The sequence below is a fragment of the Mobula birostris genome, chromosome 31 (assembly GCF_030028105.1).
Source record: "Mobula birostris isolate sMobBir1 chromosome 31, sMobBir1.hap1, whole genome shotgun sequence".
Lineage (NCBI taxonomy): Eukaryota > Metazoa > Chordata > Chondrichthyes > Myliobatiformes > Myliobatidae > Mobula > Mobula birostris.
In genome coordinates, this window is record NC_092400.1 from 37,990,145 (window position 1) to 38,006,837 (window position 16,693).

The window sequence follows — 16,693 nt, forward strand, 5'->3', positions numbered from 1 at the left end:
GTGCTGTATCTCTACATAATAAAAACACAAACGAGAGAAAATCTGCAGATGCTGGAAATCCAAGCAACACACACAAAATACTGAAGGAACTCAGCAGGCCAGACAGCATCTATGGAAAGCAGTACAGTCGACCTACAACTCGGAACAGACCCTCCACTCTACAGTGACTGAGGTGGCAGAGGGAGAGCGGAAACCCAAGCCACAGCTAACTGCTGTATATCTGCTCGGACCTGTCCACATGCACATCGATACCAAGTGTAGGTTGTGCTGGAGACTCAGAGAGTCTGGAGAAATATGAGACCAAGTGTAGGTTCTGCTGGAAACTCAGGGAGTCTCGAGAAATACAGCATGAAAACTAGCCCTTCAGCCCACTTATTTCATGCTGAACATGGTTCCCACCACACTAGTTCCATTTGTCCACAATTGCCTCTTATCCCAACCTTATTTATGTCAAGGACCTCTAACATTTACCAAGGGGTCCTGGACCCAGGTTTGGGAACCTCTGCTGTAAACTACCCTCTGCAGGAAGAATTGCCCCTCAGGTCCCTTTTAACTCTTTCACTTCTCCCCTTAAACCCATTCCCTCTAGCTTTTAGTTCCCCTTTCTACAGAGAAAATAATCTATCTGTACCTGTCATAATCTTACACAGCTCTATAAGGCCACCCCTCTGTCTTCTATGTTCCAAGGAGTGAAGTCCTCATCTGCCCACCCTCTCCCTTTAACTCATGCCCTCAAGTCTACGTGAGTCTTCTCTGCAGTCATTCCATTTTGAGAATGCGTTTTCTATAACAGAGAGGCCAATAATTTACACAATATTAGGTGTGAACACGGACACCATGCATAGGCAGTCCCTCTAGTTATTGGGTCCCATTGTATCGACACTTCTTCCATGATCCGGGATAGCTGTACATTATTGTTGGGTTTGACCATTTGAGACAATTTATTTATTTTAATTATGGTCAATTATAGAGGAGAGATCCAAACACATACGGTAGCAAGGCAAGTATGCTTCTAAATTCAGGTCCTAAAGGAAGGAAGAGCATTTTATTTCCCTGTGCAGTAATATGTCAAATGTTATTACAGTGGAAAAGAGAAAAAGAATTGCAGATACTAGAAATCTGAAATAAAAACATAACATTTGAAAAAGCACTTGGAATGAGAAATAAAATTAACTTTTTAGATCAAGGACCTTCCATCACAACTGGAAATAATGTTAGAAGTCTATTTATGTTTTAAGTTACAATGAAACGCACAGGGTGGGGAAGGCGATGGAAGGAAAAAGTCTGTGATCGAAATCTCTCTGACTGTTCTCTGTTTCCACAAGGAGGGGGAACAAGGGAAAGGAAGTCTTTCTGCCTATTCTCTGTTAGTCCCTGTACAGATGCTGTCTGATCTGCTGAGTATCTCAAACTGTCTCTGTCTTTACTTATTGTTTGGACTATTGTCGATATTGCCCTAACAGACAACTGCTCTTTCTTGCTAATGTTCTAGGCAATGGCCTTCATCATTTAGAGCAAGGGAACCAGATTTGATGCAGACTCTGCTGTAGTTCCTGTTTGTACTGGACTGAGGTTGGATTTCACAGAGAGTCTAAGAGAGATTTAACACAATGGGTCCATCACGCACCCATTCTTGTACTAATCCTACTTGAACCAATTTCATTCTCTACAATTCCGTCAATTCTCCCACAATTCTGTAACATCAACCCACTCAGGGCAGTTTATAGTGACTAATTAACATACTAAACGTTCTCATTACCTTTTTTATGATTCAGAAAGAGGCCATTTGGCCCATTGAGAGTACACTAGCTCATTGAACAGTAGCATTGCCCTCTAGCCCAATTCTTTCTCACATGCCATTAGCCAGCCACCAATTCCTCTGCCACCTTCCCAGACCATCTTGTGGGAGGAAGTCCCTGTGGCCACATGGAGAACATGCAAACTCCACACGGATAGTGCTGCAGGAAAGGATTGTGACTCTGGAGCAGGGATTCCCAAATGGGGTCCACAAACATTTTGATTAATGGCAGGGGTCGATGGAATAGAAAAGGTTGGGAACCCCTGCTCTGGAACTGTGAGGCAGCAGCACTACTGTCCGTGAAACGAGCCTCAAGTTATTGAATGTAGAAATGCTTTGGTTGTACAAACTGTTAACCAGAAAGGATTTTGAGATACGCTTATGAAGGAATTTCCAATTACAGCCCCGTGCAGCATAACATTCTCAAGCTCTGAAGGATATATCGATTCCAGTGACTATCTTCCACTGTCTGCCTACAGCTCTCTGCAGTGTACCGTTAATGTCACTGTCTTCATGGGATATGGAGTGGAACTGCAGGTAAGACTGGCCAGCACCCCTATTCTCTCTTAGTTCTGCTGTTTATACACTCTTATTACCCCCAACTAGTGTGTGCAGAAACATTCCATAGGATTTGAACCATAGAACCATAGAACCATAGAAACTACAGCACAGAAACAGGCCCTTTGGCCCTTCTTGGCTGTGCTGAACCACTCTCTGCCTAGTCCCACTGACCTGCACACGGACCATATCCCTCCATACACCTCCCATCCATGTATCTGTCCAATTTATTCTTAAATGTTAAAAAAGAACCTGCATTTACCACCTCGTCTGGCAGCTCATTCCATACTCCCACCACTCTCCGTGTGAAGAAGCCCCCCCCAATGTTCCCTTTAAACTTTTCCCCCCTCACCCTTAACCCATGTCCTCTGGTTTTTTTCTCCCCTTGCCTCAGTGGAAAAAGCCTGCTTGCATTCACTCTATCTCTACCCATCATAATTTTATATACCTCTAACAAATCTCCCCTCATTCTTCTACGCTCCAGGGAATAAAGTCCTAACCTATTCAACCTTTCTCTGTAACTGAGTTTCTCAAGTCCCGGCAACATCCTTGTAAACCTTCTCTGCACTCTTTCAACCTTATTTATATCCTTCCTGTAATTTGGTGACCAAAACTGAACACAATACTCCAGATTCGGCCTCACCAATGCCTTATACAACCTCATCATAACATTCCAGCTCTTATACTCAATACTACGATTAATAAAGGCCAATGTACCAAAAGCTCTCTTTACGAACCTATCTCCCTGTGACGACACTTTTAGGGAATTTTGTATCTGTATTCCCAGATCCCTCTGTTCCACTGCACTCCTCAGTGCCTTACCATTAACCCTGTATGCTCTACGTTGGTTTGTCCTTCTAATGTGCAATACCTCACACTTATCAGTATTAAACTCCATCTGCCATTTTTCAGCCCATTTTTCCAGCTGGTCCAAGTCCCTCTGCAGGCTCTGAAAACCTTCCTCACTGTCTACTACACCTCCAATCTTTGTATCATCAGCAAACTTGCTGATCCAATTTACCACATTATCATCCAGATCATTGATATAGATGACAAATAACAATGGACCCAGCACTGATCCCTGTGGCACACCACTAGTCACAGGCCTCCACTCGGAGAAGCAATCCTCTACCACCACTCTCTGGCTTCTTCCATCGAGCCAATGTCTAATCCAATTTACCACCTCTCCATGTATACCTAGCGACTGAATTTTCCTAACTAACCTCCCATGTGGGACCTTGTCAAAGGCCTTACTGAAGTCCATGTAGACAATATCCACTGACTTCCCTTCATCCACTTTCCTGGCGACCTCTTCGAAAAACTCCAATAGATTGGTCAAACATGACCTACCACGCACAAAGCCATGTTGACTCTCCCTAATAAGTCCCTGTCTATCCAAATGCTTGTAGATTCTATCTCTTAGTACTCCCTCTAATAATTTACCTACTACCGACGTTAAACTCACCGGCCTATAATTTCCCGGATTATTTTTCGATCCTTTTTTAAACAACGGAACAACATGAGCCACTCTCCAATCCTCCAGCACCTCACCCGTAGACAGCAACATTTTAAATATCTCTGCCAGGGCCCCCGCAATTTCAACACTAGATTTGGATTTTCATTCTTTCTATTGTAAATGTACATAATTCAAATTCAGAGTTATATATTTGCCAAATGTATATTTAAGCAAACAGTGAAATGTACTTGTGTTAACAACCAGCCGAATCTAAGAATGTGCTGGGGGCAAGTGTCGCCATACTATCCAATGTCAGCACAGCATGTCCACAATCTTCAGCAGGACAATACAAACAAAAAATCAGCAGCAAACTGAACCAAAGGTAAAGCAAGATGCCTTCCTCCCTCCCATACACCAGAAACCTTCAAAAGCTTCCTCACCCAATACCTCCCTCCCTCCCACACACCAGTAACATTCTAAAGTCTCCTCACCCAATACCTCCCTCCTTCCTATGCCCATAATCTTCAAAAGCCACCTTTCCCAATCTCCTCTACAGCCCAATAACGTTCTAAAGCCTCCTTACTCAGCCACTCCCTCCCTCCTACACACCAATAACCTTCCAAAGCTGAAATTAATGGGTACTTTGCATTTACCTTTAGTGTGGAAGACACTAGCAGTGTGCCAGAGGTCCGTGAGTGTCAGGGAGCAGCAGTGAGTGCCATTGATATTACAAAGGATAAAATGCTAGGCAAGCTCAAAGGTCTTAAGGTGGATAAGTCACTTGGACCAGATGGACTACTTCCCGAGGTCTGAAGGAGGTTGCTGAAGAGATAATGGATGCATTGGTCATGATCTTTCAGAATCACTTGATGCTGGCATGGTCCTAGAGGACCAGAAAATTGCAAATGTCACTCCACTCTAAGAAGGGGGGAAGGCAAAAGAAAAGAAATTACAGGTCAGTTGGTCTAACCTCAGTAGTTGGGAAAGTGTTGGAGCCAATGATTAAGGATGAGGATTTGGAGTACTTGGAGGCTCATGATAAAATAAGTCAAAGTCAGCATGGTTTCTGTGAAGGGAAGTCTTGCCTGACAAATATTCAAGGAAGTAACAAGCAGGGTGGACAAAGGAGAGCAGTGGATGTCATTTACTTGAATTTTCAGAAGGCATTTGATAATGTGCCATGCAAGAGGCTGTTTAACAAGATAAATTCCCATGGCATGACAGGAAGGATATTGGCATGGATAGAGGAATGGCTGACAGGCAGCTTACTCAGTCTCTCCATCCCTCCTAAATGCCCTCAACCTACAACAGCCTCCTTACCCCATCCTTCCCTCGCACCTATACACCAATAACCTTCTAAAGCCAACCTCTTCAGTACCTAGCTCCCTCCTACACACCAATAACCTTCTAAAGCCTCTTACCCAGTCCCTCCCTCCTACACAATGACCTTCTAAAGCCTCTTGCCCAGTCCCTCCCTCCTACACAATGACCTTCTAAAGCCTCTTACCCAGTCCCTCCTTCCCTCCTACACAACAATAACCTTCTAAAGCCTCTTACCCATGCCTTCCCTCCCTCCTATACATCAATAACCTTCTTACCTGAAGTGCTTATTGAACTCTCTTGTAAAAGCCTCAAATACTTTCTCTGGCAGCTCGTTCCATGTACATACCACCCTTTGTGTAAAAATAAGTTGCCTCTAAAGTTCCTATTAAATTTTTCTCCTCCCACCTTACACCTAAACCCACCTATTCTTGCTTCACCAACCCTTGGAAAAACACGGAGCATTCATCCCATCTAGCCCCTCTCGCTTTGATGATCAGCCGAGAGCCTGTTGCACTCCAAGGAATGAAGTCTTCATCTGCCCAACCTCTCCTTGTAAGTCAATTCCTCAAGTCCTGGTAACATCCTTGTAGTACTTTCCTGCCTTCTTTTCAGCTTCATAACATCTTTCCTATAGTTGTGTGACTAGAACTAAAGACAATGCTCCAAGTGTGTCCTCACCAGTGTCTTGTATAGCCTCAACACTTACACTGAATGGTCTGACAGTGTGCCAAAAGCTGGCTTCACCAACTTGGCCACCTATGATTCACATTCAGGGAACCAGGTGCCTGAACTCCAAGGTCCCTCCGTTCTACACACTCACAAGGTGCTGCCATTCATTGTAATTCAACTTTCCAAAATGTAAAGGTGTGGTTTAGTAGCTGTATCAGCGTAACGCTTTTCAGTGCCAGCAATCAGGATTCAATCCCTGCCAATGCGTTTGCACGTTATCTGCATGGGTTTCCTACAGGTGCTCTGGTTTCCTCCCACATTCCCAAATGTGTATGCGTTAGTAAAAAGGTTAGTAGTTTGTGGGCATACTATGTTGGTGCCAGAAGCATAGCTACACTTGTGGGCCGCCCCCATGACATCCTCGGACTACGTAAACGACACATTTCACTGTATGTTTCGATGTACTTGTAACAAATAAAGGTAATATTTAATCTGTCTGTGTTACAAAGCTACTACAGATCTCTATGATGGTATCAAGTGTCCCTCTCTATTAACTTGAGGCACCAAGGTAAGAAACCTCATCCCTCATTCCCTCTAACACAGGGGTTCCCAACCTCTTCTATGTCATGGACACCTACCATTAGCTGTGGAGCCCAGGTTGGGAACCCCTGCTCTGACACCTCAGTATTTCTCAAAGCATCTTACTTACAGCAATGCGCTGATCCTGAAGTGCCGCCACTCTTCAAATGTCGGAAACAAGGCATCCTTTTTCCCTGTAAATGCCTGAAAGAAAATCAACTCAAGTAGTATATGGTAACATACAATATATATATATTTTGATAATAAATTTACTTTGAACTTTGATCCAATTTACACACATCAAACTCCAACAAGCCCCATGTGATAAACAGTGAGGTCCTCTGCCTGGCTGAAGCTGATGGATTAACTGAATTCCCAGCTCTGAAAAGCAACATCTGAAAGTAGTGGACATCTGCAATAAGATGGAAGGTAGCTGAAATATCCCACAAACCAGGCAGCATTTATGGAGAGAGAAAGACAGAGGATGGCATTCATCAGAACTGGGAGAAGCTGGAGATGAAACTTGGGTGCATGTGGGAAGGGGTGGAGAGTGGTCAGTGATAAAATGGAGGCAAGGAGAGACGGAATGAGCTATGCTGCAGTGGTGCCTGTGGAATAATCATTAGCTGGGACACTGACCTTGCCTTCCTGCCTTTAAAACAATGAATCCAACAGTATGGGAACAGAGACTGATTTCCCTCCTATTCCAGTTGTTGCAAACAAGCCATCACTGGGCCGATGGGGTTCGTCAGCCCTGCTTGGCAGCTCACCTAGGAGAAGGAAAACTCTGATCTCAAACCTCTGCCGCCTTGCGGTCGTACCCACTCACGTGGAAGGCTTCGGGAGAAAGCCTCGAGGGAAAAACCTGGTGCTGGAATCTCTAAGGCAGTCCTGCATTAGGTTCATGCTGACTGGCAGCTCCTGGGAAGTCGCTGGTGCCAAACTGTGTTGGTCTCTGTTGTTCCCTTGGATTCAGCAGCTGCATGGAGAGGGGAGGCCTGCTGCGCTTACTCTCCGTATCGTACTCGGGTGCAACAGCCATGGCCGACCCCTGTCAACGGAGGCCTCAAATAGTTCCATTGACCTTGGTGGGTCCTTTACAGCACCTGAATGCACAGTGACTTTTCAAGTAAAATTTGTTGGTTTAGAAAGAAAGTAGGAAGAAAATTGAGAATGAAAACAACAAAACATTTCCAGTTAGGCACCAAAGATCAGACTGTCCTTGGTAAGATTGTAAGAAGGTTTGACAATAGTTTTCTCCAGCCTGATTCCTGCATTCTCTCTTCACATTTGCACTAGAAGATGGATTTATTTGTTTCTGCGAACACTGGTTGAGTGGTTTGTCACTTCCATTGTTTAGTTTTAAACAGTCTAGGATTAGTTTTCATAAATCAAGATTATCGTGTCAACTTTCATCTGTATCTCAATTAGTGAAAATGCTCTCTATGTGGAAAATGAGTTTGCAATGTCCCTCAGCATCCTTTCCTCTGCCATCTTAAAGGGGAAGTTTTGTGCTGTGGTATCGACAATGTGAACAAGCTAGTCACTGCCTGTAGTCTGCCTCGATTGGTCAGATGTGGGGTAGGAACAGACATTTCGTAAACAAACCTCTTAAGCCATATCCAGGAGCAAATGCAATGTGGATGATTTTACAAAGAACTTCAGTGCGTTTGAGAGAATAATGTTGTGACATATCCTATAGAAACAAGTCTTCAGTTGAGCCTTGTATGTTGCTGTTTATAAAAATAGAAACAGAGACAAAGAAGAACAGGAAAAGGCCATTCCACAGATTCACCACACTCTGGCTAAAGAAATTCCTTCTCATCTCTGCCCTAAAGGAACCTTCCTCTGCTCTTCTCTTCTGCGCTGTTCCTTCAGTTCATAGCCTCTCCTACTGCTGGAAACATCCTCTCCACATAAACTTTATCTAGGCCTTTCAATATTTGATAGGTTTCGATGAGACCTGCCTCGTTCTTCTAAATTCCAGGGAGTACAGGCCCCATAGCCTCAAATGCATTTCATATGTTAACCTTCTCATTCCCAGACTCATTCTCATGAACTTCCTGTGGACAGGTTCCAATGCCAGCATATCCACAGGTCCCAAAATTGCACACAATGCTCCAAGAGACCAAATTTGATTCTTTTTCTATTCCCCTTTAACTAATAGTCTATTCACTTGTCCCACCAACGTGGTTAGCTTCATATTTTCACAAGTAATACTCCATCTGTCATGCATTTGACATTCACAGTCTTTGGTGCCATATCAAATTTCCTAAACTCCTAATGAAGTAGAGCTACTGCATTGATGTGTTGGGCCCAGAATGGGTCCTCTGAGATGTTGGAATTGGAAAATGTCTGGAAATACTTCAAACGCAACATCCAAAAGGAATCCAGATGAATGGCAAATACCATAAATGTGAAGTAAAACAAAATGGAGCAAGTTCTCAGCAGCTGTGGAGAGATGCCCTGTAGATACTGCCTGATTTGCTGAGCATTCCCAATATTTTCTGTTTCCTTTGAAACTCAGTGAGTTAGGTTTCTTCAACATGCAGTATCCAAGCACTTGGTCTGTCAGTTTAAGAGGCAATGCCATGTAAACACTGGGAGAATGTATGAAACGATATTGCACATGCTGTCAAGATGATGAATGGAGAGCAGCTGACTGCCATCTACCCCTGGAGCCATAGCAACAGACGCCAACCTGGTTATGTTTCATTCAGGAATGATTTGCCAGGCGTCTCAGTGAGGTGAGGAGGCAATAAAATTGCAATATTGAAGCAGTTTCAATTTCAGTGCAATATATTTTTGTAACAGAATTACCACCCACAACTAGTCAGGAATTAAATGAGTGATTTCTTCTGGTACATTGATTCATTGTAGTTCAGGCTTGTGTCCATAATTCCAACAGCATCCAACACTAATAAAATAGTTACCTTTCTTCTTATTTCTTTCCTCATGTATTTGCAGTTTGTTGTCTTTTGCACACTGGTTGGTGTGGCCTTCCACTGATTCCATTATGGGTTTACTGAGTATGCCCACAACAAAATGAATCTCAGGGTTGTATATGGTACTTTGAACTCTGAACCTCCCTCAATGCCCTTTATTGTCTTTATTGTCAGATAGCGTATGCAGAGCAGGAAGAAGTAGACAATATTTCAATGATTTTGTGTGACAAGGTAGTGTAGCAGCTGCAGAGTTGCTTTATAGTGCTAGTGATCTCAGATCGGGAGTTGGTTCCCGCTGCTGCCTGTCAGGAGTTTGTATGTTCTCCCTGAGATTCCGATGGATGCTCCGGTTTCCCCCCAAGTTCCAAAGACCTTAGGTTAGGGTTAGTGAGTTGTGGGCATGCTAATCTGGTGTCAGAGGTGTGGCAACATTGGGAAGCTGCCTAATCCTTGCTGATTTGATTTGATCAAACGAAACATTTCACTGTATGCTTCAATATACGTGTGACAAAAAAAGCTAATCTTACCTTACCTCATTTTGTGTATCAGAAATACCAAAGCAATGACCTGGTCACAAGAGGCCCAAAAGTATTCTTCAAAGGTAAATTATTTAGTCAGTGTTGCATTGCAAATCAGAAGTACATTATTACAAAAGCAGATTTACAGGAATACAACTGAGTTTTGTAACTGGTATCAGAACTAGCACCAGGCAGTGGTTGTGAATGGTGTAAAGGAATTTAAAGAGAAGTTAGATAGACCATAAGACCATAAGACATAGAAACAGAGTTAGGCCACTTGGCCCATTGAGTCTGCTCCGCCATTCCATCATGGCTGATATATTTTCCTGCTCAACCCCATTCTCCTGCCATCTCCCCATAAACTGTGATGCCCTGACTAACTGAGAGCCTACCCAATGACTTGGCCTCCACAGCCTTCTGTAGAAATGACTTCCACAGATTCACTACCCTCTGGATAAAGAAATTCCTTCTCATTTCCATTCTAAATGGATGACTCTATTCTGAGGCTGTGCCCTTTGGTCCTAGACTCTCCCACCATAGGAAACTTCCTCTCCACGTCCACTCTGTCTAGGCCGTTCAATATTAGATTAGATTAGATTATGAGAACACTCAGTCCTCTTTCACTGTCATTTAGAAATGCATACATGCATTAAGAAATGATACAATGTTTCTCCGGAGTGATATCACAGAAAACAAGACAGACCAAAGACCAATACTGACAGAACCACATAATTATAACATATAGTTACAGCAGTGCAAAGCAATACCGTAATTTGATAAAGAACAGACCATAGGAACAGTAAAAAAAAGTTCTCAAAGTCCTGAGTCAATCGACTCCCAAGTCCCCGATAGCAGGTGGTAAAAGGGAGAAACTCCGTCATAAACCTCCAGGCACCGTCAACTTGCCGATACCTTGGAAGCAGCCGACCACAGCCGACCCTAAGTCCATCCTGAATCTACCTCATTTAATAGATTTCAATGAGATTCCCCTCATCCCTCATCTTTTAAACCCCAGCGAGTTCAAGCCCAGGGCCATCAAATGTTCCTTATACATTAACCCTTTAATTCCTGTGATTATTCTAATAAACCTCCTCTGGATGCCCTCCAATACCAGCACATCTTTTCTTAGAGAAGGAGCCAAAAACTGCTCAGAATATTCCATGTGCAGTCTGACCAATGCCTTATAAAGCCTCAGCATCATGTCCTTTCTCTTATATTCTAGTCCTCTGGAAATGAATGCTGACTGCCAACTCAACCAGCAAGGTAACCTTTTGGGTGTCCTGCACAGTAACTCCCAAATCCCTTTGCACATCTGATTTTAGAATTCTCTTCCCGTTTAGAAACTTTGCCTTTATTCCTTCTGCCAAAGTGCCTGAGCGTACACTTTCCAACACCATATACCCCCTGCCACTTTTTTGCCCATTCAGCCATTCTGTCCAAGTCCTTCTGTAGCCTCCCTGCTTCCTCGACACTACCTGCCCCTCCCAAAAACCTAACCACAAAACCACGAATTCCATCATCCAGATGATGTAACGTGTAAAGAAACGGTCCCAATCCCAACCCCTGAGGAACACGACTTGTCACCAGCAACCAACCAGAATAGGTCCCCTTTATTCTCACTCTTTGCTTCCTGCCAGTTAGCCAATCTGAGACCATAAGACCTTAAGACGTAGGAGCAAAATTAGGCCATTCAGCCCATCGAGTCTGCTCTGCCATTTCTTCATGGCTGATCCCAGACCCCATCCAACCCCATACACCTGCCCTCTCACCATATCCCTTGATGCCCCAACCAGTGAGGATAGGGTACGTGATGACCTCTCCCCGGCCATAATGCTGGTCCACACTGTCCTGGCGCTCAATGGCCAGCGGTCACAGAGGCACCATGAGGAGATGGAAATGTGGGATTGGTGGATTGGCAAAGGCGAGCTGGGCTGAATCGTGAGCCCATTCAAACAGCAACCGCGGAGGGGAACGTATTTCAGTGAATGACAGCAAGCACGCGGGAGGTCGATGTGGAGTGGGAAGGTTGGAACCTGCAGGCTGTTGGGAGAGTGAGGCTGGGGATGAGGTAAAGGCTGGGGTTTGAGGTAAAGCGCAGTTAAAAAAACTTCATGTTATTAGGTCATCATGTCAAACCAGATGCTTAAATTGAACCCCAACTCAATATCAGCGGTTATAAATTATGTATGTTTCCTCCCATTACATTTCTCTACAAAGCCCCCTCCCCAGAATTCACTAAAACTGGTGTAGTGAGCCTTTCCGGAGCTCGGACAAGGAGCCCAGATGGATCCTATATTCTATGGGTGGAGGAACTGCAGGGGCTTCTGGCTCTTTCAGGGATGAGTTGACATGCTCATGGTCATGTCACGATGCCAGGGGCATGAGAGCAGAATCCTCCAAATCTTGGTGGGTCGGCTTAAGGCAATCTACCAAAATATGGTCAGGTTTACCCCTCCTTTCTATAATAAAAGTCTTTTCTCTCTGTTCCAAAATACAGAATAGGCCATTGTAAGGAAGCTTAAGGAGATTTTGGTGTGTGTCATGGCAGACGAAAACAAACAAGGTGGAATGTAGGTCAACAGGAACCCAGGCATACTGAACGCCATGATGGGAGGTAGGAATAGGTGAAAAGGAATTGAATTTACTGAGGAGGGTCGAAAGCTCTTGAAAAACCAGCCCAGGCAGTTGTGGGTCAGGAATAAAACCACCTGGCATTCGTAATGGCTGCCCATACACCAACTCAGCCACAGATGTCACCAATGCTAGCGGGGCGACCTCTAGCCACCTGGTAGTAGGGTCCATTATTTAGATTAGATTAGATTATGAGGACACGCAGTCCTCTTTTATTGGCATTTAGTAATGTATGCATTAAGAAATGATATAATGTTCCTCCAGAATGATATCACAGAAACACAAGACAAACCAAGACTGAAAAACTGACAAAAACCACATAATTATAACATATAGTTGCAACAGTGCAAAGCAATACCATAATTTGATAAAGAACAGACCATGGGCACGGAAAAAAAAGTTTCAAAGTCTCTCAAAAGTCCCATCATCTCACGCAGACGGTAGAAGGGAGAAACTCTTCCTGCCATGAGCTTCCAGCGCCACAAACTTGCCGATGCAGCACCCTGGAAGCATCCGACCACAGCCGATTCTTGAGTTTGTCCGAAAACTTCGAGCCTCCAACCAGCCCTCTGACACCAAGCACCGAGCACCATCTCTGCCGAGCACTTCAACCCCGGCCCCAGCAACAGGCAATAAGCAAAGCCGAGGATTTGGGGCCTTCCCCTCCGGAGAGTCTCGATCGCACAGTAGCAGCGGCAGCGAAGCAGGCATTCCAGAAGTTTCTCCAGATGTTCCTCCGTGCTTCTCACGGCTGTCTCCATCAAATCAGGATTGTGCACGCCATCCTACTTCACAAATACGATATGATTTCGGAACGGCCGCGTGCGCTGCGTCACGCCACCATCTCCTCCTCCCCTCAATTCCCCTCATGGTAAGGAAGTGTGTAAAACCATGGGGGGGGGGCATGTAGGGAGAGAACCAACCAAGTCCACACTGACATGATCAAACTGTCACTCCGGGCACTCAAAAGTGTCAATGACACCCGAACATGACGGCTGATTTTCGCTCCCTGGCACTCACCACAGGCTGTGCCCCTATTATGCACGCCCTTCCTAAGGAAGTGCCACACAAACTTAGAAACATAGAACATAGAAACATAGAAAACCTACAGCACAATACAGGCCCTTCAACCCACAAAGCTGTGCTGAACATGTCCCTACCTTAGAAAGTACCTGAGGTTACCCATAGCCCTCTATTTTTCCAAGCTCCTTTTCCTAAGCTATTATTTACTTATTTATTCTTACTCTTATCTGTTTTTCTTTTGTATTTGCAGAGTTTGTTTTTTCGCATATTGGTTGTTTGTCAGTCTTTGAGTGCAGTTTTTCATTGATTCTATTGCATTTCTTTGTTCTACTGTGAATGCCTGCAAGAAAATAAATCTCGGGATAGTACATATGGAATTTACTTTGATACTGAACTTACTTGGAACTTTGGCTCTCGACATGGAATCCTGATTTCTACAGCAGAGCGAAATTTTCATTCCCCATTAGTAAGAAAGGAGGTGATTGTCTTACAGGTTTGGGTGAAGCATTTCACAAGGTTGAAAAATAGTAGAATAACATTCGTGGTCTTTCTGTTGCAGCTTGTTTCTGGCCCCCTGTCACTTGGCAATATTGAGTTCCAGGAACCTAAATAATTTTTTTAATGCAATTGAAATAGTCTGTTTCCTTTCCTTTGATTGGCCTTGACAATTACTGCAGGAGATAAATGGCACGGTGCAGAATTAAATTGAATTAGATTGCATAGAAATTGAATTTCCCTGCTCTAGGATGACAATTAATGAAATGACTTTTCTTGGATCATTGGGCATGACTTTGAGCTGTTTGCTAGACTATTGTGGCTCGGAAGAAGCTCACGAGGTCTAGCAAAAGATTTCAAGGTGAAATGCACTGAGTTCACAGAAATAACTAGCTTCTTTCCTCATTAAACTGAAGAGTGGCATTGACAGGGGACGGGTTATTTGTGCTGCCATTCACTAAAGCATCAGGTCCTCCCAATGCAGAAGGGTGGCACTGTATTTAGTGGTTATCAGTTCCAGCACCAACTGGGACTCAATTCTTGCCTCTGTCAATTCTTTGCCGTGACCACATGGGTTTCTCTTGGTGTTCCAGCTTCCTCCTGCATTCCGATGATGTACAGGTCAGGGTTAGTAAGTTGTGGGCACACGTGACGACACTGCAGACTGCCCCCGCCACAATCTTCACCGAGTTGATCTGACACAAACAATACATTGCACTGTAGGTTGTACACACACTGTACACATGACAAATTTAATCTTTACAAAACTAACAAGGGAGAAGGATTCCAACAAGTTCCTCATGTTATATCAGCAGAGACATTCCAATCTGCTAATTAAGTTTGCTGACGATACTACACTGATTGGCCCAATCTCAAATAATAATGAGGTAGCCTACACAGAAGAAGTCATCACCCTGACACAGTGGTGTCCAGAAAACAACTTCTCCCTCAATGTCGCAAAAACAAAGGAGCTGGTTGTGGATTACAAGAGGAATGGAGATGGGCTAACCCCTATTGACATCAACAGATCTGGAATTGAGAGGGCAAACAGCTTCAAGTTCCTCGGCATAAACATCACTGAGGACCTCACATGGTCTGTACATACCGGCTGTGTGGTGAAAAAGGCACAACAGCGCCTCTTTCTCCTCAGACTGTTGAAGAAGTTTGGTACGGCCCCCAAATCCTAAGAACTTTCTACAGGGGCACAACTGAGAGCATCCTGACTGGCTGCATCACTGCCTGGTATGGGAACTGTACTTCTCTTAATCGCAGGATTCCGCAGAGAGTGGTGCGGACAGCCCAGCGCATCTGTAGATGTGAACTTCCCATGATTCAGGACAATTACAAAGACAGGTGTGTAAAGAAGTCCCAAAGGATCATTGGAGACCCTAGTCACCCCAACCACAAACTGTTCCAGCTGCTACCATCCGGGAAACAGTACCACAGCATAAAAGCCAGAACCAACAGGCTCCGAGACAGTTTTTTCCGCCAGGCCATCAGTCTGATTAATTCATAAGACCATAAGACAAAGGAGCAGAACTAAGTCATTCGGCCCATCGAGTCTGCTCCACCATTTTATCATGAGCTGATCCATTCTCCTATTTAGTCCCACTCCCCCGCCTTCTCACCATAACTTTTGATGCCCTGGCTACTCAGATACCTATCAATCTCTGCCTTAAATACACCCAATGACTTGGCCTCCACTGCTGGAACAGTTTGTGGTTGGGGTGACTCAGGTCTCCAATGATCCTTTGGGACTTTTTTAAACACCTGTCTTTGTAAATGTCCTGAATCATGGCAACAAATTCTATAGGTTCACCACCCGCTGACTAAAAAATTTTCTTTGCATTTCTGTTCTGAAAGGGCGCCCTTCAATCCTTAAGTCATGCCCTCTCGTACTAGACTCCCCCATCATGGGAAACAACTTTGCCACATCCACTCTGTCCATGCCTTTCAACATTCGAAATGTTTCTATGAGGTCTCCACTCATTCTTCTAAACTCCAAGGAATACAGTCCAAGAGTGGACGAACGTTCCTCATATGTTAACCCTCTCATTCCCAGAACCATTCTAGTGAATCTTCTCTGTACCCTCTCCAACGTCAGCACATCCTTTCTTAAATAAGGAGACCAAAACTGCCCACAGTACTCCAAGTGAGGTCTCACCAGCACCTTATAGAGCCTCAACATCACATCCCTGCTCCTATACTCTATTCCTCTAGAAATGAATGCCAACATTGCATTCGCCTTCTTCACTACTGACTCAACCTGTTAACTTTAAGGGTATCCTGTATGAGGACTCTCAAGTCCCATTGCATCTCAGAACTTTGAATTCTTTCCCCATTTAAATAATAGTCTGCCCGTTTATTTTTTCTGCCAAAGTGCATAACCATACACTTTCCAACATTGTACTTCATTTGCCACTTCTCTGCCCATTCTTCCAAACTATCCAAGTCTCTCTGCAGACTCTCTGTTTCCTCAGCACTACCGGCCCCTCCACCTATCTTTGTATCATCAGCAAACTTAGCCACAAAGCCATCTATTCCATAATCAAAATCGTTGATGTACAATGTAAAAAGAAGTGGCCCCAGCACTGACCCCTGTGGAACATCACTGGTAACCGGCAGCCAACCAGAATAGGATCCCTTTATTCCCACTCTCTGTTTCCTGCCAATCAGCCAACGCTCTATCCACGTATGT

The 16,693-nt window shown here is 44.2% G+C and overlaps 1 protein-coding gene across 1 annotated transcript in view; it reads left to right on the plus strand.

The window, feature by feature from the left end:
- The window catches only part of LOC140190826 (seizure 6-like protein), a 439,535-nt gene that overhangs the window by 264,186 nt on the left and 158,656 nt on the right, over positions 1 to 16,693 (plus strand). The window contains exon 3 of the mRNA XM_072247697.1: positions 2,202 to 2,335. Within this exon, the coding sequence (XP_072103798.1) occupies positions 2,202 to 2,335 (134 nt within the window). The remainder of the gene's footprint in view (positions 1 to 2,201; positions 2,336 to 16,693) is intronic.